The sequence below is a fragment of the Chaetodon auriga genome, chromosome 11 (genome assembly GCF_051107435.1).
Source record: "Chaetodon auriga isolate fChaAug3 chromosome 11, fChaAug3.hap1, whole genome shotgun sequence".
Lineage (NCBI taxonomy): Eukaryota > Metazoa > Chordata > Actinopteri > Chaetodontiformes > Chaetodontidae > Chaetodon > Chaetodon auriga.
In genome coordinates, this window is record NC_135084.1 from 527,753 (window position 1) to 555,663 (window position 27,911).

At 40.5% G+C, this 27,911-nt stretch overlaps 1 protein-coding gene and 1 long non-coding RNA gene across 2 annotated transcripts; both read left to right on the top strand.

Annotated features, from left to right (window-relative positions):
• Positions 1 to 1,035: 1,035 nt before the first annotated feature.
• Positions 1,036 to 8,708, top strand: LOC143327866 (uncharacterized). Its single transcript, XR_013077762.1, has 5 exons — positions 1,036 to 1,123; positions 2,163 to 2,233; positions 3,163 to 3,304; positions 3,901 to 4,032; positions 4,362 to 8,708. It is a non-coding gene; the product is annotated as an uncharacterized LOC143327866 (long non-coding RNA).
• A 4,385-nt stretch (positions 8,709 to 13,093) lies between these two features.
• Positions 13,094 to 27,729, top strand: LOC143327993 (uncharacterized). The gene is made up of 2 exons (XM_076742770.1): positions 13,094 to 13,843; positions 25,394 to 27,729. The coding sequence occupies exons 1-2, from the start codon at positions 13,321 to 13,323 to the stop codon at positions 26,023 to 26,025; spliced, it is 1,155 nt and encodes a 384-aa protein (XP_076598885.1). The 5' UTR covers positions 13,094 to 13,320; the 3' UTR covers positions 26,026 to 27,729.
• Positions 27,730 to 27,911: the final 182 nt, after the last annotated feature.

Below are 27,911 nucleotides of genomic sequence, written 5' to 3' on the forward strand. Positions count from 1 at the left end.
TGTCAGGTCGGTTACTAACTTCCAAGAAAAAAACAAACAAACAAACAAACAAAACAAATCTCAAGAGGTATTCAGGCCTGCAAAACTGCCAGAACACTTGGGTGAAAAGACATTCTATGTAGCCCAAGTTTGTGTGTGGAGAGAGAGAGAGAGAGAGAGAGAGAGAGAGAGAGAGAGAAAACAGCTTACCTCTATATGTTTTTTCAAATTTGACGGAGAGTTTTTAAAAGCCAAAATGACGTGTGTCTTCGGGGTGCAGAGTTTGCACTGCATTTGCCAGGAGTCGTTTTTGCTTCCGACGATTTCAAAAAATTCTTTTAGATAAGGCCACGGGTGAGGAAGGTCTCCGTCTCCACCTCCTGTTTCCGACCTCTCAGACGTTTCGCCATCCTTTTCCGACTCAGACATGATTGATGCGTGCCATATATTTCGCGTGTGTAGATTGTAGGTCACTTGCTTGCTTACGACCAGCTCTCTATCGTCCTAGCTTCTGTTCTGACGACTTCCTTTTGTGTCAGCACAAATGGGATGAATCGTCTAACCAATGAGCGTTTGTTTTATATGATTCATCCAATTACACTTGACCTCATAGGTGAGGATTGGCACCACTGATCTGTATTGGATGGTGCACGCGACGTAAAAAAAATATAATAATTAGTAACGAGACTGGAATAGAAAGTACAGATACTTGTGTGAAAATGTAATGAGTAGAAGTCAAAAGTAGGCAGAAAAAATAGTAATGGAGTAAAGTATAGATACCTAAAAAGTGTACTTAAGTACAGTAACGAAGTATTTGTACTTCGTTACTTGACACCTCTGGTATTGAGTTATTTTCTGCAAACCAAGACTTGGGTCAAAATATTTTCATGAACCCAACGATATAATTATTAAATATTCGACCCAATCAGAGTTATTTACAATATGAATAATTCTAGTGTTGGGTTGTTTGGGGGATGGGGGTGGGTCTGCGTCTGACGTAACTGCCTTTCTGAAGACGTGCTTGCGTCACTACCGGAAGGCGCGCTGCAGCTCCCGCGCACAGTGAGCGGCAACAACAACACAGTGAATGTGTCACAGGAGGCTGAAGCTATATTATCTCCATCGAGGCACATTAAATAAAAAGGTTTGTGTATACTTTTATATCTACATAGCGAAGGCATATTATCTGTGATAAGTTTGTTTATAGAAGCTATTTAGTAGTTTTGCTCAATGTCTATCAGACCCTCCCTGGCCGGCAAGCTGAGTGGCAGCAGCTTGCGGGCTCCCCCGTCTTTCCGTTTGTGTCCGTTTTTCGTTCGTTTTAGCTAGCTAGCGTCGGATGTCCGACGATGTCCGTCGGATGTCCGAAGCGAAGTTTGTGTCCGTTTTTCGTTCGTTTTAGCTAGCGTCGGACCGGTCCGGCACAGTCCTTTTGTTTTTGTGTGTTTTTTTCTTTTCTTCGTCGGATTTTCTTTCGTTCTTTTTGGTTCTTGTTGTCCCCCCTCCCCTAACGTCTCCAATGGCTGAGGCCACGAGCGGAGGGAACGCTAAAGCTTGGTTTACGCTTCGGCGTCGCGGCAACGCCATACCTACGGCGTACACCCTACGCCGTCACGTTTCAAGTTGAAACGTGACTGAATGTGGCGTATTTCTGGCAGGAACGGCTTGCCATACCGTCACTGAGCATTCATAGTTCTGCGTCGAGGGAACGCGTTGCTCCGCAATTCACCGCCAAGCCGCTAGGGGGGTGTGGCTGTGTCTTTGTATGGTTTTGGGGGGCTCTTGCTGCCGCGAAGAGGAGTTGTAGAGGTGGTCGTACTTGCGTACCTCCTCGATAATTCTTTCTTCGGCTTGGTCCAGTTTTTCTTGTAGCTCTCACCACAGAAACTTTGGCGATGTTGTTGTGCTGCGACCATAGGGCTGCGACTGAACCGAAAATTACGTTCTGAACGGACCAATCACAGTCCTCGACGTTCACGTCACTACGCGTCGATGCGACGCAATCAGGATTTTTTGGAGGTGCGCGTCAGGCTACGGCGTAGGGTCCGCGTCGACGGCGTTGCCGCGACGCAGAAGCGTAAACCAAGCTTAATGCTTATCAGTGTGGGGGGTAGCTTCATCAGCTGAGTAAATTGCAATTTTTTGGTACTTTTTAATAAACCTCCTTATGTTTTTTGTTTCAGATGTATGGACAGCTTTGTGGAGGGGTTATTGACAGAGTGGCAGCTACCTGAACTTGTTGATAGTTTTAAAGGTGAGAACATTTAAATTATTCAGATTTTTCAGATTCACAGCGAGCACATGGTCTATACCAGTGGTTCTCAACCTGTGGTACGTGTACCACTGGTGGTACTTGAGCCTCCGTCTGGTGGTACACCAAGGAGTCTCCCCCCCCCCCCCCCAAAAAAAAAGAAGAAAAAATACATAACTGGAGTGATCTCCCTGACACCCTGATCTATTCAAACCAAAACAATCCACACAGTCGACTATGCGAGCGTACAGTCTGACTCTGTCTCCTACACGGCATTTTAAATACTACATCGACACTTGTACATAAGCTATTGTAACTAAATGTTTTTCAAAATAGAAAAAAGAAGCAAAGAAATTCAGGAGTTTAGGGTGGCAGAAAATAATAGGCCCATGCCTCTATTTGTGTAAGATATACCACATTTCTGTTATGAAATGTACTTAACAACTGTAAAGAGATCCTCCATTCTATTCTACCCTCAAAAAAGGGCATGTAGGACCCCCCAGAATTTGCAATGCGTGCAAAGCTCGCGTGGGAACCCCCCAAAATTGCAGCGAGCGCTCAAAATCTGGGGGTCCAACATGCCCTTTTATGGGGGTTGATAGAGACAGAAAACCCAGAGGTTGGCGGTTGCATTTGGCAACATAATTGTGTACTGTTCATGTTAAATTGAATTTTTGTTTAATTTATTTACATGATACACATCTATTTACTCAGAAAGTTTTACTGACAAGTCTGGAAAGTCAGGAAGTTAACAGATGTTGTAAATCAACATCTGAGATTTGTAAAGAGTTCCCACATCTCATGACTCCAGGAATGGTGTGTTGGGAAGGGGTATACGTCGGCAAATGAGAATACATTGTTTATAATCTTATAATCTTTTATCAGTATGTCATCTGCTGCCACATTGAATTTGGTTTTCCTAATTTCTTTAGATTGCACAAGACTTTATGGTCTTGCATGGGGAGGCTGCTCCTAAATTCTTCGAGACCTGGCTGCCGTTGTTTGCAGAAAAGATCCTGTACTTGGCCAGACGGGAGGGGAAGCTGAGCTTTTCGGTGGATGGCTTATCACCCGGTAATATTATTGTTGTTGTACAGCAGACCCTGTAAATTGTGTTTTATTTTGCTACTAACCCTAAACCTTTTTTGCAGGTGTTTCGGTCAGATGGCCTGGGTTATATGCCTAAACCTAACTCTAATCCCCGGTAAAACTATGCCTAGCCCTAACAGAAATGATGAGTTCAGAGAGTGGTTCACCCCCTAACCAATCACAATAGTAGCATAGCAGATGATGTAGTTGTCAAACAACCCATATCCATGTTAAGTGGCTGGCTTGCTAACCTGATTTTAAGAAAGATATTCCTGGAATTTTATGTGCTGTTTTAATAGCGAGATCGATACTATCGCGGCTATGGGTGACACTGTACTGACTGGTTAATTCACATTAAGAGTGGGTGGGGGGTTGAGGGGAAACAACAGGAACTGTGTGAATGTATGTTGTGATCAATGACAATGAGTATGAAAGTGCAATAAATGAGACACTGGTGTTCTGCACGCTGTTCTGCGTCTGGGATGTCCTGTCAGGCGCCATTTGACGCCATTGAATTGAAATGACGCATATTTGTATGGGTATGACATTCCACATATTGACATCTAGTTGTCTTCCTACAGATTGCTTGGGGGAACTGGCCTTGAACCAGCTACCATCACTGCTTCCGCCAACAGTTTATAAAGTTGGACGAAGAGTCTGCCGCCACACGATTGAGGAGTCCAGCCTGGCCTTTATTGACCATAAGCCTCTAAGTATGTCTTACTAGCTAAAGAGAAATAATGATTCTAAGCATGTGAACCCAGCATCCATATTCATGGGGCAGCGTTAGGCAAAAGTAGCAGATCTGCAATGTGCAATGTGAACTTGTTGATCAGCTATTTTTGGCAAAAACATTTATTGTATATGGAAAAGAGGTCCAAATACAGAGCGACGCGGGTGCAGTTTTACTGTAAGTTAAAAATGACATGTGCTTAACTGCAGAATAATTTAGAAAATGTATTTGGCCACTATCGGTGAAAATCTGAGCTTGCTTACTCTACTCTTGGCTTGGTTGACTTACCTTGTCCTTCCCCTTTCTCAGGTTGGAACAAACTTGGTGGAGTACCTCCAGGAAGCAAGGGCATCAAGGCCACACCCCTATGTCCTGTCGCTGGGAAATGACGTCCCGAACCTGTCTCAGTTGTTTGTCATTCTGTATGGGGAGGCTTTGGAACAGAAGACTCTGCTGTCGGCTGTTGATGTCTGTTTCAAGGTTTTTTACATCTTCGACATCGAATACCCAAAGCAGTGTGCTCCAATATGGCAATTCCTACAGAATGCAGTGTACGAGATGGGTGGAGATGAGTCGAAGCCTGTCAAGTTTCTGCGTGCAGCAATACTTGCTTGCAAGTAAGTTGAGACTTGTGGATTTCATTTAATTACTTCTGCTGCTCAATCTTATTATTATTGTTTTTTATTTTTTTATTTTGGTGCCCAAGTAACAGCTCTGTCTCTGGTTGCCTGCCTGCCTGGCTCACTGTGGGAGTACGGTTTTTGTATTATTATTTTTTCTTCCTTGTATTGCTGCTACTCATTGACTGAGGACATATTGGACCCGTTTTTGTAAGCTAATGTTCAGAAACACAATAGTAATTGTGTGATCATGTCAAACTTAAGTCACCAAAGGCAGTCTTCTGCTAAACACAACCCCCTGCTGATAGACACCCATTATGATACCAACATAAAATACTGTAGATCGGGTGTTTTTGTGATAATGGTTGATGCATAACAATGTTTACGTACGTCGCCATCCGTCTGCGCTGTTGCTGCAAAGGAAATGTTGCGCCTTCCCTACCTCCCTTTGCACAATTGTATGGTTTATGTAAATTCCGAAGAAGCCGGGACCTGTTTAGAATCTATTTGTATATTTTATTTGTTTCATGTTCATAATGGTAAATGTTTTGAATTTGATTTCCTAAAAATGAATGGGGTTTGGGTGCTCGTATTTTGGGTCAAGAGGAAAAAGTAGCTGATCTGGTGTGGGTCAAAAGCTGGTACCGAAAGTGTGTGTGTGTTTGTCACCCCGTCGTACTGTACACATGTTCCCCCTTTTCAGCTTTTATAATATTCTCTGAGATTGTTTGACCAGTTTTATGATGTTTTGATACCATCTAAAGTGTACAAACTGTTAATTATTGTTGAAGGAAGTTTTGCACTATTGAATTTTTGTTTTATGATGTTTTGATGCTGTCTAAAGTTTACAAACTGTTATTGTCGAAGAAGGAAGTTTTGCACTAGTGATTTTTACAGATACAAATAAATAATTTTCAAAGATACAAACATTGTTTAAAAGTAGGGATGGGCCGATATACTTTTTTTAAATTCCGATCCGATTCAATATATTAATTTTATTTTTTCCCGATATTTTGCCGATAGAAAGAAAATCTCAATTTCAAGCCATTTATTAAATAGTGAGAAAGAGAAATCAATAACACAGCCAATTGTGTAACAGTCGAGAAGACTATTTGTTTAAATTGATTCCCAGCCACACCAACACAGCGAGAGCACGGACGGTTTTAGGTCAAGTAAAAAGGTTCCTTTATTTCTAAAGTGTGATTAAAAATGTCATTGGGCACAAAAGCCAACCCGTCACTTAAAACACGGTGGCTCTGTCGTCGGCCGCCGTCACCTGTATGGAAGGGTTAAAATCAGGGGCCAGCCGCTTCACCACTGGAAATCTCAGGTCGCTCCCCTCTGCTGTGGGATGATGCATGGGCACGTCAACAAGTCGCCGTCCGCTCCTCGGTCCCATCCATCTGGTGCCGATCCACCCGATCCTGAGGAGCGCCACTCCACACGAGTCACCGTCGGGACCCTCCGTCGAACAGCCGTGTGGCTGCTCCAGTCGCCGCCAACTCTGTGTTCCGTCTCTGCTCTCTGCTCTGCGGCTGCGCTCTGCCAGCGTGGTTGGTCACCACTAAGCCTACGCCTCCTTTACATGCTGTGTGTGTGTGAGAGCGCTCTGAAAGGAAAGCTGCAGGCTGCAGCAACAGGCCGCTATTTGTTTAATATCGGATCGGTTTTAATGTCCCATGCCCCGATCCATTCCGATACGTGAATTAATAAATATAGGCGGCCGATACCGATCCAATATCGGGATCGGCCCAACACTATTTAAAAGTGCATTATTGTATAATATATTATATTTGTTTGATAAATTATAGGATGAATTTTAAAAGGGGTTGTAATGTAGCTGTTTACAGGATGATAGTATTCTATTAATTAATCAGAATTTTGGTGGAGTAATAACAAATGAGTGTAGTTAATGTAACCCAGGTCTGACATTTTTTTGACCCAACATTGAATTAAATTTGAGTAGGCTATTTAATCAGTTCATATGGTAGAATTGACCCAGTGCTGGAATTAATTTGACCCAACATTGGATTAAATGTGGACACAATATTCAACCCTTTTAATGGTCGAATTGACCCAGGGCTGGAATTAATTTGACCCAACAATTGGATTAAATTGGCTAACCCAACCGTTGGGTTAAAAGCAACTAACCCAACTCGCTGGGTCGAATTAACTACCGTTGGGTTGGTCCAATATTGATCCCGGTGTTGGGTTAAAAAATAAACCAAATTGGGTTGTTTTTAACCCATCATTTTTTAGGGTGTAGTGTTCTCTGTTTCCACTTTTTCCCTAGTGTTATGTGTCTGTCTGTTTGTTCCCCCTGTCTGCCTCTGCTGGGTGTTCCCTGCACCTAGCTGGCTCCGCCTCTCCAGCAGCGCACCTGGAGTACACGAGCCTAATTAGGGCCTTGTATATAAGGAAGACGCTGAGCTTGGTTTGTTGCCAGATTATCATGATCTCTCCCGTGAGTTTCCAGAGCCTGTGCTCATACTTACCAGCCACGTCCAGCCTTCCCACGTGGATTTGTATTGGAATTGTTTGTTCCACTCCTTTGAGTGTGCCTTTAGTTCATTGTTTCACTCCTTAGAGTGCGCTTTTTGTTAGTCTGTTCCTGTCCTCATGAGTGCACTTTTTGTTGGGTGTTCCTTTAATGAATTTGTTTCCCTTTTTTACTCTTTGACTCTGGATCGAACTACTTCTAAATTGAGACTCAGCCTAACATAAACAGGTCTAACAGCTGTTTGCTAGATTCTGCCTTGCATTTTATCTTGTCACTGACAAAATGTCTCATCTGTAAGTAATGATAAATGTTACTTACAGATGATGTTAATCCCTTAAATGTCCACTACTTGAATCTAGTATCTAATTTATTTGGAGCAAAATGTGTATCGTATGCACAACACTTAAGGATTACTATATCATATTATCTGTAAGATCCTTGGGTATTATAACTCCCAAATATTTAAGATACTCAGTCTGCCAAGCTAAGTGGTACTTACTCTTGATTTCTTCTGGCGGACAGTAATTGTATTTAAGCAGTGTTTTATATAAATTAATTTTATAGCCTTATAATTGAACATAATATTGAAATGATTGCATTAGTTTAGATAAAGAATTTGTTGGTTGACCTAAAAAAAATCAAAAAATGATCTGTATAGCAGGCTAGTATATGTTCCTTCCCATGAATATTAATGGCTTTTATTTCTTTGTTTTGTCTGATAAATTGAGCAAATGGTTCCAAATATAATGCAAATAATAGTGGTGAACAGACACAATCCTGCCTTGTTCCTCTCCCCCAAATAAAACTGTTTGATAAGCAGCCATTTACTTTTATTCTAGCAGTGGGTTTGTTATATAATGCCTGTATTGTTTTAATTATTGTTTCATGTAGGCCAAATCTATGTCGAGCTCGATAAAGAAAGGTCCAATTCACTGAATTGAATGCCTTTTCTGCATCAATACTAATTACCATTGCTGCTATTTTATTCTTTTGAATGTGGTTAATAATTTGTGATGTCCATTGTATATTATCTTGCATTTGGCGCTCTCAAATAAAACCTGTCTGGTCATTACGTATCAAATAGGTAAGAACTTTTCTAATCTTCTAGCCAGAAGTAAATAATATATAGTTATTTAGTTAGTTATACTTATAGTTTGTATTAAAAACTGATATTGGTCTATATGACCCACATTCTAATTTATCTTTATTTTCCTTTGGAATGGCAGAGATTATTGCTTCTTTCCAACTGGGTGGTGTTTGTGCCTTCTTTAGGACCCAGTTCAGTGTAGGAAGCATCACTGACATTAGTTCTTCTTTTAGCTCCTTGTACCATTCTGCCGTATAACCATCTGATCCTGGTGATTTATTTAATTTGAGATTACTTACTGCTATTTTTCATTCCTTTTCTCTTATGTCCTCAATCATTATTTTACCCTGTTCTTCATTTAACACTGGTAACTCCAGAGATTCCAAAAAACTGTCTGTTTCAGCTATGCTGCTCCCTGCCTATTTAGAATAAAGAGTCTGATAGAATGTTTCAAAGGCTCCCTGAGTTTCATTTAGTCTGCTTTTTATTATTTTTGTGACTGGATCTTTAATTTTGTGGACTGTGTTCCTTTCTGTTTTCTTTTTAAGTTTCCAGGCCAAAGCTTTCGTTGATTTAGATCCGCTTTTATAATACTTTGAAGAAACATTAGATTTTTCTTAATTTCGTGTCTAGTCAAATCATTAATTTCATTTCTTGTTTTCATGATTTCCTCTAGTATATCGTGTGCTGTTTCCATTTTATGTTTTTTCTCTAATTCTTTTAATTTATTTTGTAATTCTTCTAATTTCTTGTTTCTCATCCTTTTCTTACAAGAGGATATTGCTATAATTTCCCCTCTCAGTACAGGTCAACAGACAGGTATACAGGTGTGTGGTCACTTAAATCTATTGTCCCAATTTTGCAAGTGTTTATTTTGTCCTTGTCTTTTTATGAATGTTAGAAAATAATCTATTCTTGTGAATAATAGAGTGGGGTGAGGAGTAATGAGTATAATCCCTTTGTTTAGGATGTAGTTCTCGCCTTATATCGATTAGACCAGCCTCCTCAAATAATTTATTAACTTTCGTAATTAGTGTCTTCATATCTTGTGCTTTTCCATTAGAGGTGTCTAGTTTTGGCTATAAGTGCATATTTAGATCTCCCCCACAGATTAGAAGGCCTACTGGCTCTGGTATCATCATATCAACAATTTTCTTGAAGAGATGGATATCGCTTCCAGGTGGTGCATACACATTTAACAGTGATTGGGTTACTTTCAGTGTTTCCCCTTACTAAGATAAATTGTCCCTCCTTATCACTTATCTCAGATATTTTTTCAAAGTGTAGTTTGCCTGATAGAAGGGTAGCAACTCCTCTCCTTTGTCTGGATTTACAAGAAGAGAAATAAACACCTGTGAAACCCATTCTTATGAGTCCAATTTTCAGCTTTGCCCAACACCTGGTTGTCTAATGGTTAGACAGAGACCTGGAGAGGCTTACAAGCCACTGTGTCTCGCACCCACTGTCAAATTGGGTGGAGGATTGGTGATGATCTGGGGGTGTTTCCTCAAGGCTGCAATCAGGCAGATTCGTCTTTGCAAAGGACGCATGAATCAAGCCACGTACAAGCTCATCATGGAAGAAAACTTGCTTCCCTCTGCTCTGACAATGTTCCCCAATTCTGAGGATTGGTTTTTCCAGCAGGAGAATGCTCCATGCCACACAGCTAGGTCAATGAACTGAACTCTTCCTAAGTTAAAACATTAGTATTGTGTTGTTTAAAAATGAATATGAACTTGTTTTCTTTGTGTTATCTGAGGTCTGAAAACACTGCATCTTTTTTTTTTTTTTTGTCATTTTGACCATTTGTCATTTTCTGCAAATAAATGCTCTAAATGACAATATTTGTATTTGGAATTTGGGAGAATTTTTGTCAGTAGTTTACAGAACAAACCAAAAATGTTCATTTTACTCACATACCTTTAAGTAGTAAAATCAGAAAAACTGATCATTTTGCAATGGTGTCGTAATTTTTTTCCGAGCTGTACATACATAATAGATATCCAAAATCCAAACATTCACTGGTTCCAGTCAAACAATTATGGGATGTAGGCATGGGGTCTTTTGGGGGTTTAGAAATTTGTATTGTTTTTTTTTTTTTATTTGATTGGGAAAAGAATTTGCAGCCCTTGAGGTCTTTGATGTTTTTCCACACCAGTCCACAGTGTGCTCCAGCCAACTCACTCTTGTTCAGCAATGCCACTCAGATATTATTTCACTGACTTAATTTATTATTACTGACGGTGAGACATGTTGACATATAGACTGACAGACAGCTACAGTGAGAAGGTGACAAAGTACTTCACTCAAGTGCTTGTACTTTGGATGAGTATTTCCATTTAATGCTATGATATACTTCTGCTGTACTACATTTCAGGAAGAAATACTGTACTTTTTGCTCCACTACATTTATCTGACAAACGTGGCTGTAGTGATTCTCATTTAACAAGGTAACAAATTGAAAGTGACTATTCTAGGTGAGGATTTGCAATTTTATTCTCATAATATAATGGCTTTATTCTCTACATCATTCTTTTTCTTCTTTCGCCCTTGTGCCCAGTTCTATAATCTAATCCAGCAGTCCTATGATTACACCTTTGGTTACTATAGTGGCACGGTGGAATGGTGGTAACACTGTTGCCTCACAGCTAGAAGGTCCCGGGTTTGATTCCCGCCTGGGGCTCTGTGGGTGCCAGGGGCATGTCTTCCACCATGCTGCTGCTCCATATGTGCCTGCTGCTCGAGCGAAAGGGGCCTTTCTGTGTGGAGTTTGCATGTTCTCCCCGTGTTCACTTGGGGTATCCTCCATTAAAAAAAACCCACTAAAAACATGCAAGAAGAAGATCACCACCTGACCAATGGTGACAAAAGGAACTGGGCGCCGCTGTCAGCTGGCAGCCCACCTCTCCTGGTCTGCCATGGAGGAAGGACTTTCCGGGATGGGTTAAAAGCGGGGAAAATAATTTCACTTAAGCATGGCGTGTGCAGTTTCCCCTGTAACTCTGCATGTTGTGTTGTGATTAATAAAGGGATGTCTTCTTCCTCTTCTTCTACTATTATCATTATTATTATTACATTTATTATGGTATATTAACTTACTTTTATCCTGTTTTAGTGCAAAGACCAGCACCCCCTCACCTTTTATTCAGAAAGGTATTTGGGTTTTTGTGATGCAGAAAAGCACATTTCTGGACAACAGTGGCATTGCATGGCAGGTTGCAGGCACGGCGCCAGGATTTCAATTTTGGTTGAGCCACAGATACTTTGGGTGAGCCTCTTAACTACAAAAGTTAACACTGTTTCCAACTGGTAGTCTCACTTAAACAAAAATGACTGGTATTATGCTATGGAGGGCGACTAGTACATCCAGCTGATTATGACACATTCAAAATCTTTTTAAAAAATATTTTCAATGCCGTAGCTTATTATTTCACTGCAACAGTTTGTATTTATTACAAGTGGCACACGCGGCTTATCTGGTGATCTATGTTTTTGCTATGGATCAAGTGAATCAATACATCAATTCATTACGAAAACAGACATTTTAATGCCTGTTAATTCATTTTTGTTTGATCTGACTGGATTGCTGTTTAAATTGATTGCAAAGAGAGGGAGAAACAGAGCGATCAGAGTAGTGGGTGAGCTACAATGACTTTTAACAGGAGAGAGAGCGCATTGTGCTGCGCTGTTCATTCATAACCTTAACTGTCTGCGAAGGTAACCTGAAGACAGTCAAGTCAGGCAGGAGTATTTAGCTATACCTCCTGAACTGTCTAAATTTTCTACAAGTTCTAGTTTCAATGGGAAAGGATTTTGCAGGTATATAAAAAAGCAATGATATTATTTCCTAGATACACCACTTCTACATAGTTGGAAAATGATGTGTTACTGTATTCAACATAAAACAGGGCGAAAGCCTGACTAAAAACGCACAAAACTGTTGTACCATAGCAATGCATTCATTTAACTGTAGCAGCCTGTGCCTACAATATAGAATCCGCTGCCCTTCTCAGTAACCATTTTTTTTGCCAAACAAGCGCCAGATTGTGACGTGCATGCGCGAACGTAACATGTCTAGGGTGACCAATGATGGCCTGCTGTGACTGGACTAGACATCATGTGATAATAGCCGAATAAGTGTTGTTTGTTTGTTTTTAAATGGAAGCGTTTTTGTTCTAAGGGTTTTATTAAAATGCTAATTTTAATCATTGAAAATAATTGCTAAGAAAATTCTCCAAGTCATTTAGGGTGGGCCAGTTGTACAAGTGGGTGGGCCCAGGCCCATCAGGCCCACCCCTAATGCCGCGCCTGGCAGGGCGGTTTATTGTGTTCTATATTGTACAGGATTATAGATTCATTAATGGTTTTAGTTTTCTCAAAAATATCATTGCTAATAATAAAAAGAAAAAATAATAACAGCAATGAAATTGGTGAGTCCCCTGTGATCTAACTGATGGGAATAATGGTGAAACCTATTTAAATAGCTCTTTATGGTAAAAATCTGGAATTGTCTTACTGTGACTTAAAATGTGACATTTTAATTATGGTTGCACAAATATTAGCTTATACATATTACAGTACTACTTACTAGTTTTCATATTTTCTCACCACAAAATTACATGAAATGTTGGGTTGACTTGACAGCGACAGAGTCTAACGACTGGCTGTGAATTTGCTTACTCCTACGTTTGACCATAACTTTGTAGGTGCGGTAAAAAAAAAAAAAAAAAAAAAGAGAGAGAGAGAGAGAGGGAACGAAGGAGCGGGTAAGGAAAGGAGACAAGGGTGCCGCTAAACAGTGTTGGGTCGTGGCCTGCTGTATTCAGTCGACTCTGTTCACCTCCATTCACAGTAAATAAAAGCATGGAGGCTCTGACTCTCGGGATCTAACACCGAGCAGCAGGGGGTAAAGACACTGCCGCATGCGCTCTCCTTTTCATCAAAATACACAGGAAGGAAGCAGGACAGCGCTGAACGCTTTGCCACTTCAACTGAACTCATTTTACGTGAAAGAGAGGATTGTAGTTGACGACAGGAGCGGGGCAGCCCGCCGTGCAGAGCATGAAGCGGGTGGCTGTAGTGGCCAGGCACAATGGCCTCGTCTCTCCGCTGGGGAACAACAATTCGGGGGCTTCTAGCATCGTCTCAGCGCCCCAACCGAGAGCCACTAGTATCTCCGCTTGTACCGACAGTGGTACCGGCGGTGGGATGGACGGCCTGCTGGATTTTTCTAAAGGCCCCACCGTCAAAACCGAGCTGGTTTGTAAATGGATTGATCGAACTTCCTCAAGGCAGAGGCTTGGGCGGACGGCGACATCCGTCTGCGACCAAACTTTCAGCTCCATGCATGAACTGGTGGACCACGTCACCACCGAGCATGTAGCAGCGGGGCTCGAGACCTTAAGTCATGTCTGTATGTGGGACGAGTGTATGCGCGGCGGGAAGGCATTCAAAGCCAAATACAAACTCATTAACCACATTCGCGTGCACACCGGGGAGAAGCCTTTTTTATGCGCATTTCCCAACTGCGGCAAGATGTTCGCACGCTCCGAGAACCTCAAGATCCACACGCGCACGCACACTGGTAGGATTTTATGGTTCTATGAGAATACACAGAGAGCGCTGTGACAGTCATTCTAATCTTTAAATCCGCGTCATCGGTCAAGCCTGCAGCCTCCTGGCAGAGATGGAGAATAGAGGTTTATAGAGATCGTTCCCAGTTTGTTGAGAATCGCCTCCATGTTTATGTAGGCTCGGTTCAGTGTCGATTCACAAACGCCCTTTATTGCTCCCTTGTTTCCTAGAGGAATTACGGGTCGAAACTGCAGCTCAGGAGTCATGCAAGGTGACAGGAAGCAGCACAAAGCAGTTGGATTATGAGAAAGAGAAAAGGAGTACAGAATCAAATGAAATTGAGTATATGTGCAGATCTACACAAAATAAATTAGTGGATTGAGGCAAAGGCTACACACAGGCTGTAATGATCTTTTTAATTCCAAGTCTGCATAAAAATGTAGTTTACAGAAATTGTTTTGTCGTTCTAATTACCCCGAATCAGACAAATCATGTAGGCCTATTGTGACAGTCTGCACAGTTTTTATTAAACCCAGTTGTCAAATTCATCACAGTGATACTGTATCAGTGATACTGTATCAGTGAGACAATTAGTGTACCCAATGCTGCTTTCTACCTAGACTTTTATGTTTATAAGCTTTAATTAATGGCTTTCTCAATGGTTACTAAATAATATAATAGTGCTGTATAGATCAGTTATTATAGATCAATAAGAGCTGCCTTTGAGTTTACAGATTGTGAACAATCCCTTTAACTGTTGTCTTTCAGTATCTTTTAGGGGGTAACCCAAGAGAGTGTCAAGGATATTCATCATTGGTCTGTAAACAGACACGAATAATGTCATAAATCATCATAATGATCACATGCTCATCTTAAACTTTTAGGCTTCCAGGACACCCCACCAAAATCCATTAATTAACAACCTTCTTTAACAACTGCAGACTTGATTCCGTATCATAACTAACTAGCAAAAAGTGCATGACTCATGTTAATTGTTGGTGTTTTATAAAGTGAGAAATCTCATGAACTAAAAGGACAAAGCAAATGCAACGATGGAGGAGGTTAAATGCCAGCCATGGAGAATTTCCACAACATTGCAGCCCTTGTTAATTGTCATGCTAATGGCAGATAACAGGTTTTAAATTACATTTTATAAAGCCATTAGTTAGAATGTATAAACCCTTTTAGAAAGGTTGTCTTATTAGAATGTGGTACCATCTACCCTCATGTAAATGTATAGTATAATGCAATACTTCTCAACAGGAGTTTTAAACTAAAGCTTCCAAATGACCCTGAAGTAAGTGTGTGTGTGTGTGTGTGTGTGTGTGTGTGTGTGTGTGTGTGTGTGTGTGTGTGTGTGTTATGCACAACAGTGTTACATTGAGCTGTAATTAAGAAATGTTTTGTGAGTCTGGATTTCCCTCATTTTCTCCTGGAGACTGTCAAGTTACATTCGTTTTGGTCTTCCATGTCTTATTCAGCCCCACGTCATTTTCCTCATCTGGATGTGTGCTTTCTCTTTGTTTGTTTTCTCCCACAGATCTTCATTTGTTTGACCATTGTATCTTTAAGATGGTTCTTACGCACTTGTTGACAAAGGTTTGGACTTTGTTGGTGGAGAATTTTATTAATCTCCATGTTTCTGAACCATAGAGCAGCACTGATTTATCATTGGTGTTGTATATCCAGAGCTTGGTGTTTTGGCATATTTCCTTTGTGTGACAAAAGCTGTTCTAGCATTCCCAATTTGATCTTGAATGTCTACATCTGTCCCTCTGTCTTTTCTCACAACACTTCCAAGGTAGTTGAAGGTGCTAATGCCTTCTAGTCCTTCTCGTTGGATGGGTCATCACTGGTGTTGATGTGCACTTGTCTGTGTTGATGGTGAGGCCTGTCTTGACTGACGTTTCTGCTAGGTTTCTGCCAGACACACCCTCTGTTTTTGTTGTAGCAGAATAGCACCAAAATGAATGTATGCCAAAATGAATTGGAGGAATTCCATCCCACTGTTTTATTGAAACTGAATTGTGTTAAATTTTAAAGCTCAACCTATAATCTCTTTATTTCCCCTGTAATTGTAACCACTAGTTACAATGGATTAGGTTAGACGCCAATCGCATAGTAATACACCAATATCTAGAATCTAGGCTCTATCAGGTGGATAAGTAAAACACAACTACTGCTTTATGTAACAACATACATTATTTACAAAAAACTAAAAAACAATTCCCTGAAAACTATTTGAGTTAACCCTTCAACAAACAAGGCCTTTAAAAAACAAACAAATTAACTTAAATGTATCTCTTGTTGGATCTTCCATGAAAAAAAAAAAAATTGGTTCAGTTCTGTCAAGTCACAAGTTTTTTCTTCAGTCAACTACAACATTTTAGTTCAATTAGGAACATCTCAGGGCAGTAGTTATACCACAGCCAAATAGTCAGTGTTGTGGATACTCTGTGGTGTGGCCTTAATGCGCCTTCTACGATGCAGCCAGTTTGGTTGCTTTGAACTGGCCATTGTGCCCATAAAGGAAAGTTGTGGATTTCCTCATGTAAAACTACATGCAATTCAGCAAGTAAACAACAAATGTTTGCCAGTATGTCCATCATCACAATGGACATCAACAGTAGCCAAGCTAACAATTAACGTTATGTGATAAGTACAAGCAGCTGACCACTATACAACATAAGTATTCATACACATGTGTTTTAAAATTGACAAGCAATTGTTGCATAGTGTTACCTGACTACAAAGGTACATAGAGTTTATAAGTTGTTGTAAGATTTGACTTGCCACTTATCTGTATATGGTGTTCAGTAATCAATTTCCAGTGATGTTGATAGGCATGCATTAGGAGTGTATTTTTTCCCTAATGCTAAACAGTGAATTAACAGTGTTACATGGTGAATTAACAGTGTTATGATTTAGTGTTACGTTTGTCTTGTATCTGATATACCAAGCAGCCCATATTTTAGTGAGAAATCTCAATTTTTTGAATGGTTCACCTCTCATTCCCACGGTTGCCTCCCACTAAAATAGTGCAGCTGACCCATGGAGGCTGGTAGGAAGTTGAAGTCTGTAAAGTTTGTCCACAAATACATTTTATCTTTATGAATTACATTGATGCCAAATGACAAGAAGGCTGTTGACATATGATGTTTTTATGTTGTGTTTCTAGAGTAATGTGTTTTTGTAGACACACAAGGAACTGTTATTATTTCATATTTGAAAGGGAGTTTGTCTTAATGTTTTCCCTGAAGTGTATAGGGAACTTCAATTTATTTATTTTTTAATTTAAATATATTTTTTAATACAGAAACACTTGACAGATGCTAAAGTATGATATGGTTGTCAGAGATTCATTGACTGCGGTTAGTTATTGGTTTGATTTATGGTTTACAGTCCCATATTGCGTGTTGATATTGATTACTGACAGTGGCAGATCAGGCAAATTATCAGATAATTTTACTCAGTTTCTAAGGGATGTTTGTGGTAAATGGTTGCCCTTTGTTAACTTAAACAATTTCCCTCAACATGATTTGCTTCATGGTATTATCTATGAGAAAGCTCAGCGTTCGTGTAGTTTTTAGCTTCCATTTTATAAGTAATATTAAACATTGTTCAGCCAGAAAAAAATAATATTTGTCTGTTTAGTATGACCTCCTCTTTCTGTCATCTGCTGTGTCTGCAGTGTATCTAGTGACAAGAGACTAGTAGTCTCACTTTGAGTTTCTCATCAGTGTGTTTGATGTTTAATGTGTTAAAAAATAGTGTTTTAAGTCATTTTTCTTCTTCAGTGAAGGCCTTATCTAACTTTAACTAGATGTTTCCCTAATGATGCGTATGTGTGTTTTTTAGGGTGGGGTCTTTCTCTTGCAGATCCCCTCCTTGCCACATTTTCTATCTAATCTGCTCCCTCTTTGTGATCCTCATTCACATCAGGGAGACCTCCTCCCCTCTCCTCCTGTTTCCCCCAGCTCTTTGGGTTCCTGAGCTTCCACAGCCTCAACTGTTGGCTCAGTGTCAACTGTTGTGCTGTCACTTCTCTCCCTGGATTCCTGTAGCTGGAAAGGTGGTGTCTCTGGATAAAGACTATATTCTTCCACTGATTCTTCAACTCTGTCTGCAGTAGGCTTGCCCAGCTGTTGGTCACAGTTAATTGGTCGCCCTTTTTTTTTTCTTCCAGTTGTCAGATTGCAAAACCTTAGAATATCTTGATTGTCTGTGTATGCAGGGCTCTTGCTCTACAACAGCAGAGAGTAGGAAGCCACGGGGTAGCAACAAGTCATGATGCAACACTATCAGTGACATCAGTGTCATAAGGAGCTATGACATTGACGGGCAGGTCCCTCTGTTGCTTTACTACCCTATAGATTGTCTGGCCCCATCTGGTGGCTATTTTGTGTTTCCCAAGGATTCAAACATTCCTTACTCAGACATGATCTCCAGCTTTCAACTTGGACTCACTGACTGCTTGCACTGTTATCGTTTGCTGTTCAGTAGCTGTCTGTGAGACTTTCTTTGAGGTTTTTGATGTGGGATTCTTTTCCCCTTTCTTCAGGCTTGAGTTCAAAGGCAACATTGATTGGTAAATAGGGTTGTCTCCCAAACATCAGTTGTTATGGAGAGTATCCAGTTGTATTGTGGCAAGAAGCATTTTGTTAAATCTCTCCACTGTAGGGATATGGTGTTACCAGGGTTTTCTTTATCCCAAGAATACTACAAAGCCCTTTTATGAGTGAAAATTTGAAATCTTGTTCACTATGCAGCTGTTCAAGGGATCCATTATATATGAAGAAATGATTCCACAATGCCTTCAAGATACTTCTGATAGGCAGCCTTTACTGAGGAACTGCTCTATCTGGTTGTTCTCATCCTGAGATTCGTGATCTGTTCCACTCAATTTGTCTTTCCAGCTCTTTATTGTATGTGGAAATCAAAGGTTGAGAGAGCAGCCAACCACCTGTCAGAAGGTCAGTGGTACAATCCCTGGCCTCGACAGCCTACACGTTGAAGTATCCGTGAGCCCTGCATACACAGACAAATTGCCCCCAATGCTGTGCCATTGGTGTGTGAGTGTGTGAATGGATAACGCTAATAATAAGCAAGTGGATTAGCAACTGTACGAATGTGTGTGCGAATGGTTTAATGCAGACTTGTAAAAGCACGTTGATTGTCAGACTGGAAGAAGCGCTACATAAATACATACATATCATTTACCATTTGTCAAGACATACGTCAGAGGATTGTTGTCAGTTACCACTGTGTTCCATAAAGGTCGTCAAAGAATTTGTCAGTGACTGCCCACATCAGAACAAGGACAAGGGGGTGTGGGGGGCAAGGGTAGCAATTGGATCAAGGTGGCCTTGGCCATATTAAACTATTGAACACTTACATCACACAAACCTCTGCAGTAGTTCGCACTGCTTCTCTTTGGCATCTGATGTCAGATGGTACTGATGATGATGCTCTTGTTTACTTTTAGTGTTCTGAAACCTCTTGCCAAGTGCCTGAAGGAATTTTCAAATTCACCAGCATATTCAGATGTCACAGCAGGCTTTTGTTCTAGCAGAGTAGGAAACTGCATGAAGGCCAGATCACACAAACACTTGCTATCACTGAGTTTCCACATCATTTTTTCCCTTCATCTTTATGAGTTATTCCAGACAAACTGACACCCCAAAACAGTTTCACTTCATTTGATGCCAGCAACTCCACAGTAACACGGCACTCCTTCACAATTCTCCCTCTGAATTAGGTTTTAGCTTCTTATATATTCTATATTCTTATATAAGTTCACACATAACACTGTCTCTGTCAGAATGTGCTCTGCAGATGTTTGTAGCATACCCTGTTAAAACAGCTTTCTCACCTGCCTGTATGGTAACACACTTCTTCTTCAGAAGAGTATTTGTACAATGCATTTGTTTGTTGGCACTGGTTTCTCTACAGGCTATATGTTTCATATATATGTTTCAAAGCACATCCAAAACATTTGTTCCAACCAGAACAGAACTTCCTCTATTTGCCCTGCAGTCAGGCATGATAAGTGCAAAGTTACATTTATTTCAGTTTCTCCTGCAATTTCTACTGGGAAGAGGATGCTTAACTCTGTGTACCCCAGATGGGGCACAGCCTGGTCACCTGCACCCACCATATCCTGAAAGTTGTGCAAAGGTTTTGTTTGACTGTGTGGCTGAATGGAGCTCGTGGAATCACTCTAACACAGTTATCACATGTGAGCCAGTGTCAAGGAGGGAGGTGCACTATTGCTGTATTTGGCTTCCCACCCCTGCTGTTTTGCTTTCAGGTCTTTGTATTTCTTGTGGACCAGGTCTTTGTAGGCAGCATTTTTGCATTGTCTGTCTTGTCTTTTGCTTGTTTTTTCTCCTCTGAGCTCTCTTCTCTGACAGCTGTACTTGAAGTTCTGTGACTTGCTTTCTTAGGCTTTCTGTTTCTGTTACATATTTCTATAGAATGTCTGTATTAAGCTTGCTTTTGTCAGTGGCTTCTGAAACATGAGTTGAGTTCCCAAAAAATGCATTCTGTTCATTTTTACTGTCCTTCTTTCCTTTTCTGTTTACAACTGGAGAAATACAGAGAAATTTGGTGGGGACTCATTTTTTCTTTCATTTGTTGAATGATCAGAAGCATGATTTGATCCCAGCTTCACTCACTTCACATCTTCTGATTGCAGTGCTGAGAGTTGCCTGTATGAATGGGAGCCAAGTTGTTTTACAGTGTCTAAAGCAGGTGAAAATGAACTTTCAGGTACAGTCCTTCTTTGCATGTCATTGGGTAGGCTGTCGTGAAACATGCATTCAACATGTAGGCACCAGGTCTCAAAGTCCACTTCACCTGGAAAGGAATGCAGTCACATGGAGCCTTGGCTTTGGAGCAGAAGCTTCATTCTTGTGGGTTAAACAGCCCAGATGATTTGATGGGGGACTGGGCTGTGGCAGGAAGAGTCTGACATCTTTTCCTTGGCGGTGAGATTTGCGTCCTAGGTCGACGACGACTTCTTTTGCTTTTGATGTGTTGAGTAGGAGATCATGGTCTGTGCACCAGGTCACTGCTTGCTTGATCTGTGCACGGTATTCAGTTTCTTGGTTGTTGGTGATGAGTCCTATGATGGTTGAATCGTCCGCGTACTTGTACAGGTTGACAGAGCTGTGGTGGGATGTGAGCTGGTTTGAATAGAAGGAGAACTGCAATCAAGCATTTGCGATAATGAGTCTTTTACAGCGCTGTGGAGGAATTTTGGCCCACTCATCTTTCACACTACCACCACCATATTTTACTGTTGGTATGATGCTCCTTTTGTGAAATGCTGTGTTACTTTTACGCCAGATGTAATGGGACACACACCTTCCAAAAAGTTAAACTTTTGTCTTGTCAGTCCACAGAGTATTTTCCCAAAAGTCTTGGGGATAATCAAGATGTTTTCTGGCAAAACTGAGACAAGCCTTTATGTTCTTTTTGCTCAGCAGTGGTTTTCATCTTGGAACTCTGCCATGCAGGCCATTTTTGCCCAGTGTCTTTCTTATGATGGAGTCATAAGCACTGACCTTAAATGAGCGAAGTGAGGCCTGCAGTTCTTTGGATGTTGTTGTGGGGTCTTTTGTGACCTCTTGGATGAGTTGTCGCTGCGCTCTTGGGATAATTTTGGTCGGCCTGCCACTCCTTGGAAGGTTCATCACTTGCCATTTGTGGATAATGGCTCTCACTGTGGTTCGCTGCAGTCCCAACCTTTAGAAATGGCTTTATAACCTTTTCCAGACTGATAGATCTCTACTTTGTTTCTCATTTGTTCCTGCATATGTCTGGATTGCAGCATGATGTCTAGCTTTTGAGGATCTTTTGGTCTACTTCACTTTGTCAGGCAGGTCCTATTTAAGTGATTTCTTGGTTGAGAACAGGTGTGGCAGTCATCAGGCCTGGGTATGGCTAGAGAAATTAAACTCAGCTTTCCAAAAACGTGATAAACCACAGTTTTTTATGTGATAAATTCAAGATGTGATAAACCACAGTTAATTTATGTTTTAAGTAAATTTGTTTGATGATCTGAAACAACAAGTGTGACAAACATGCAAAAAAATAAGAAATCAGGAAGGGGGCAATCACACCCCTGTACAAACATGCCATCCTCTATTACATCTGTTTTAACAGCATGTAAACTGCAAAATGTGGCAAACCCCTTTATCATTTCCTTTCTTCTGTTCTCACCTGTGTCATGTACAATATTACTCTTAAAAGAAGGGGAGGAAGTGAATATGATTTGAACATTTTCCACATTGACATGTACAGAAATACAACCCTGTTTCCAGTTGGGTAAAACGTAGATACAAACAGAATGTGATGATTTGTAAAGCAGTGAAATCCCGTATTTAATTGCTCATAGCACAAAGACAACATATCAAATATTGAAACTGGGGAATTTCGTTGTTTTTGAAATTTATACCTTAGCTTAGAATTTGATGCCAACAACACGTTTCAAAACAGGGTCATGTTTACCACTCTGCTGCACCACCTCTTCTTTTAACAACACTCATTAAGTGTTTGGGAACTGAGGAGACCAATTGCTGTAAATTGCTGTGTTGTGCTGTTTTGAAAGTGGAATGTTTTTGCATTCTTGGGATTGCCTTTGCCGTATTTTATGTTTCATAATGCGTCAAACATCTCTAAAGGGTGACAAGTTGGGACTGCAGGCAGGACAGTTTAGCACACGGACTATTTCACTCCAGAGCCATGCTGTTGTAATATGTGCAAAATGTGGTTTGGCATTGTCTTGCTGAAATAAACAAGGCCTTCCCGGAAAGAGACGTATGCTTGGCACTAGGGCTGGGCAGTAAAACAATAACGATATGTCTCGCGATAGACGGTTGCGCCATTGCGTTGTCTCGTGTTTGATTCGTCGCGAGGAGTGAGATGATAAATAGAAAGTGAGAGCTGCAGTAGCGAAGAAATTGTCGATAAAACAGGGAATGTCAGCTCGTCAGTATGGCAGTTTTTTGGATTTTGTACATGGGACCGTAGTGAGACCAATGTGGTCTGTAAAGTATGCAAGACCGTCGTCCCCACCAATACCACAAACTTGTTTTATCACCTTAGCTGCGCTCACCCTTCAGAGCGCAGCCATATTCGCCAGCGTCCAACAACATCTGCTACCGTAGCACCACCACACAAGCAGCAGACTACCATGCAGAGGTGCTCTGCTTAAGTGCCTTATGATAAATCATCTAAAAGGCACAAAGACATAACAGAGGCAGTGGCATATCATATAGCTAAAGACATGCTCCCGCTGAGCACTGTGGAGAAGCCAGGTTATAAAAATCTTTTACACGTGCTTGACCTCAATGTTATACCTGGCCGAAAGTACTTTTCTAAGACTGCCATTTGTTTTCTGTTACAGATGTAAAGTCTGCCTCAATTTATTTTAATTTCTGCTATGTTTATAAAACATTGCACATATTTTAAAACACTTTATTCACCAGAAGATTAATCAGCTTGGCACTAAACCTGCAGAAAAAAAGGTCACAGGTTTCTCTATGTTTACATTTTTACACTTTGCACTATTTTGTTACACTTTAGTAAGCATTTGTTACGTATTCTTTATTTTTGCACCTTAATGTTAAGATAAACTTGTTGAGTGTTCATTGTGATTTTAGACTTTAATTGACATTTATTATGTCAGTGTTTTCCATGGTTGTGTTGACATTTCCTTTCCTTTCTGCCTTGATAGCTGAGGGGATTATAATCAGAGGAAGGTTAAATTTAAAACAAAAATGTTTAAATTTAATGTATTTATCTCCTGGTCCATATTTTAAATAGGTCATAAAAAATATCAATAATTATCGATATCGACCGATATAAAACACTTATATCATGATACAGTTTTCAGCCATATCGCCCAGCCCTACTTGGCAGCATATGTTGCTCCAAAACCTGTATATATCGTTCAGCATTAATGGTGCCTTCACAAACTTGTAGGTTATGCATGACATGTACATTAATGTACCCCCATACCATAACAGATGCTGACTTGGAACTGTGCTTGATAACAAGCTGCATGGTCCCTCTCCTCTTTAGCCCAGAGGACATGGTGTCCATGATTTCAAAGAAGAATTTTTAGAGTTTGATTTGTCAGACCATAGGACAGTTTTCCACTTCGTCTCAGTCCATCTTAAATGAGCTGGGGATCAGAGAAGGTGGCAGCATTTCTGGATCTGGTTTACATACAATTTCCTCTTTGAATAAGAGTTTCAACTTGCATTTATGGCTGCAGCAACGAACCGTGTTCACAGACAGTGGTATTTGGAAGTGTTCCTGAGCCCACGCAGTAATATCCACTGCAGAATATCTGTTTCCAACGCAGTGCCGTCTGAGGGCCCGAAGATCATGGCCATCCAGTATTGCTTTTCGATCTTGTCCTTGTGTACAGAGATTCCTTCAGATTTTCTGAATCTTTCAATGACATTATGCACTGTAGATAAAGAAATCTCCAAATTCTGTGCAATTTTACATTTAGAAACATTTTTCTTAAATTGTTGCACTATTTTCCAGCATAGTCTGTCACAGAGTGGTGAACCCCTCCCCAACTTTACTTCTAAAAGACTCAGGCTCTCTGGGAGGCTCTTTTTTTTTTTTTTTTTTTTTTTTTTTTTAACCAAATCATGTTACTAACCTGTTGCCAGTTAATCTAATTTTCTTTTACCATTTCACAACTTTTCCAGTCTTTTGTTGCCATTGTTCCGACTTTTTGAAATGTGTTGTTGGTATCAAATTCTAAGTGAGGATATAATTTTCCAAAAACCAATTAAATTTCTCAGTTTCAATTCAGTTTCATTCATATATGGTCTTTGCAAATCATCACATTCTGTTTCTATTTATGTTTTACACAGCATCAAAACTTTTTTGGAAATAGGGTTGTATAAACAAGAAATAATTATGTACCCCAATACAGTTAATAAATAAACCATCTTCTTACCTCTTGCAAGGTATACCGTTGCATTTATATATCCTACCCAATTCTTCATGTATGAGAACATTCCCAATGTGTTGTCTTCATAAACACTCAGTTTGCCTCAAAGTGTATGGTATTTTTTTCAGTCTTGTACAGTATTGTTAACCCAGACACCAGTGTTATCAAGCTTTCACCCAGAATAAGTCAACAAGTAACTTTGCTTGTGATTTACAAACTTTAAACTTTTTTGCTCTGAGATTAAGATCTGATTGGGCCAAGTGAAATGAGAACACCATGGGTACTATAGGAACATTTGCAAACAAAACTTCTGAAGAATCCCCAGAATTTCGCACTAATGTCCTCCTTCCAAAACTCATTTACCTGACCACAGGGACACATGCAAGAAAGAGTTCCTTTGCAGGTCATTACATTCAAACACCATAGGTTAAATTGCACTCACTGGCATTAACGAAAGAATAGATGTGTATGTCTAAATATGTGTGAGTGGTGGAGAGTGGAGAGCGTCCCATCAACCACACCAATTGCTAGGGGTCCATTCTAGACTGTGATAATGGCGATTTTGTATTTGTGTTACAGGTGAGAAGCCATTCCAGTGTGAGTTTTGCGAGCGCCGCTTTGCCAACAGTAGCGACCGAAAGAAGCACTCACAAGTCCACACGGCCTCAAAGCCTTATGACTGCAAGGCCATGGGCTGTACCAAGTCCTACACCCACCCCAGCTCTCTGCGGAAACACATGAAGGTTCACATCAAGTCGTCACCTACCTCTGAACCCCAAGATGTGTACGACTCCTTCCCTCATCAGCTCCAACAACCTCATCAAGCTCTCATTGAGCCCCTCGACCTTAAAATTAACCGCCTATCTCCATCACATGTCAACAGAAACGCTCATTTTCCTCTTCTGTCCAATCACGAATTGAATATCAGCTCAGCCAGCGAAGTGGGTCATAAGCTGCTGCTGCGGAGTTCATCTCCATTGGCAATGCCTCTTGATCTCTCCCTTTCAGGCCTGAAGAGCCAGCTGTCCCAGAAGCAGCAGAGTGGCAGGATCCCACGTAGGAGCCAGCGCTCAGTCAATCCAGCTTTACCTCAGTTGTCTAACATTAAGGAGTGGTATGTCTGTACCAGGACTACATCTCCACACTTTCCTCTTCTTCACCCAGACCACATCAAATCAGAACCTAGTGATGATGAGGAGTACATCACGTAGGGTGGAGGGACTAGTGAATTTAGATGTGAAAAACAGACATCATGTATTGTCAGAGCCAGGTCAGGCCAGAGACTGTTCTGCGGAATCATAGTTGCTGTAGTTTTCCGGAACCAGCTCTTGTATGGTTCAACATCAGTGGCCCTTCCAAAATGGAGAAGGCTGTGATCCGATTAGAGGTTTTACTCTGTCACAAATACAAGACTCAGCTTGGACATCTTCACTCTCTGTGGACCAAAAGTAATGCTTGTGTGTTGCCAGAAGGAACAAGAGGAATTCCATCATTATGGTTATCAAACAAAATGTTAAACATAAAATTGCAAGTTATCTAATCAGTGTTAGCTATCTAACCTGAACTAACAAAGGGGATAACATTGTACAAATGGACCAGGGAATGTTGGTGACTGCTCTGCCTGCTGTTAAAGAATATGAAGTTAAAGAATATGAAGAGGGTGTGTGTACATGATGACGTCTGTAGAGAGGCAGATTATTCACCAGTTTATTTAAGAGCTCCACCTAATTTCAAGGGCTAAATTGTCATGATGTAAAGTTGGTAATGTTAACCTAAGCTCACGATAGCGCTGTCCGCATGATGACGCAGCAATTCAAAAACAGCAGGCACGCAGGATTGAGGCAAGTGTGGATCTGTTAGGCCTCATTGTGCTTTAAACAAACTACTGTGTACAATGTCTGAAAGTTATGAAAAAAATGTTGGAAGCAGCTAATTCTGCTGTTAGAAAAGGGGTTTCAGATGTTGTTTGGCAATCTGACGAGCACTTTGTGCGAAGCAAACTGAGGCCTTTACTAATAAACCATTGGGAGTAAATTGTTCAAAAGTATTTCATGTGATCACGCTGTAATCCAACACAGCAGCCAGCAGTGAAACTGCAGTCTGGAGACAGTGGGACTAGTCTTGCTTTGAACTCTGTGGACCTTTCAGTGGGTTGATCACCTGCATCTGTTTACACTCCATTTGCATTTTAGTCAAGATCCCAGGGTTACCAAAATTACCATATATGTCATATCCATATTTGTTTAACATGAAAATGTGTATTCAATAAAAAAGACCTCTACAATTTTCCTTTTGATCGAATGGTGCAGCCATGTAAGGTGACATCTTTTGAGTGTTGATGTAAGCATCCTGTGTCATTGAATCAAGGAAACAAGTGGAAAGTCATGTGTAAGATTGTGGTACAGCTTGAAAAAAATCTGAAGTTACTGCATTGAGAACCCTTTTAATGGTTAATAAGTGACATTTACCAATCTACATTATCCATGCACTCATTGCCCATTTCAAGCTGGATTTCAAGCTGGGATAAAAGAAAGCCTACCTGAAGAAGACTGCTTAAAATGTACAATAACACAGGATTTAAAATATATATAGAGAAAGATTGTAATGCATTACAACCCAGGGGCCAGGTGTATAAACAATGTGTACACACAAAAACCATGTAAACACCATTTCTCACACATAACTGGTATTTATAAAAGGAGAATGTGTGCTTATCAGCATATTTCAGACCAGGCATACACATGGTTCTCAAGAGATAGCTGCAGGTGATATCATAAGGTGGACATGAAGTCATGTATCCTTTGAGTGACACAATGTTGTTTAGGTTGTTTTGACAGATTGTGTTATGTTGAAGTCCACACAGTGTTCTATGTTTTGGTACTCAAAGGCACATTTATAAACTTAATTTTAAATTATTTGTGAAGCACTTTGTAAAGTCTGTTTCAATATGAGTTCTATAAATTAATCAGTGATCATCTTTCTGACGTTTAACAATGATTGAGATGGTTTACAGGTGCATGTGATGAATTAGTGATACAGGTTCTATTAATAGCTACAGCTGTGTGTAATGACAGCTGCTGTTGGGGAGCAACCCAGT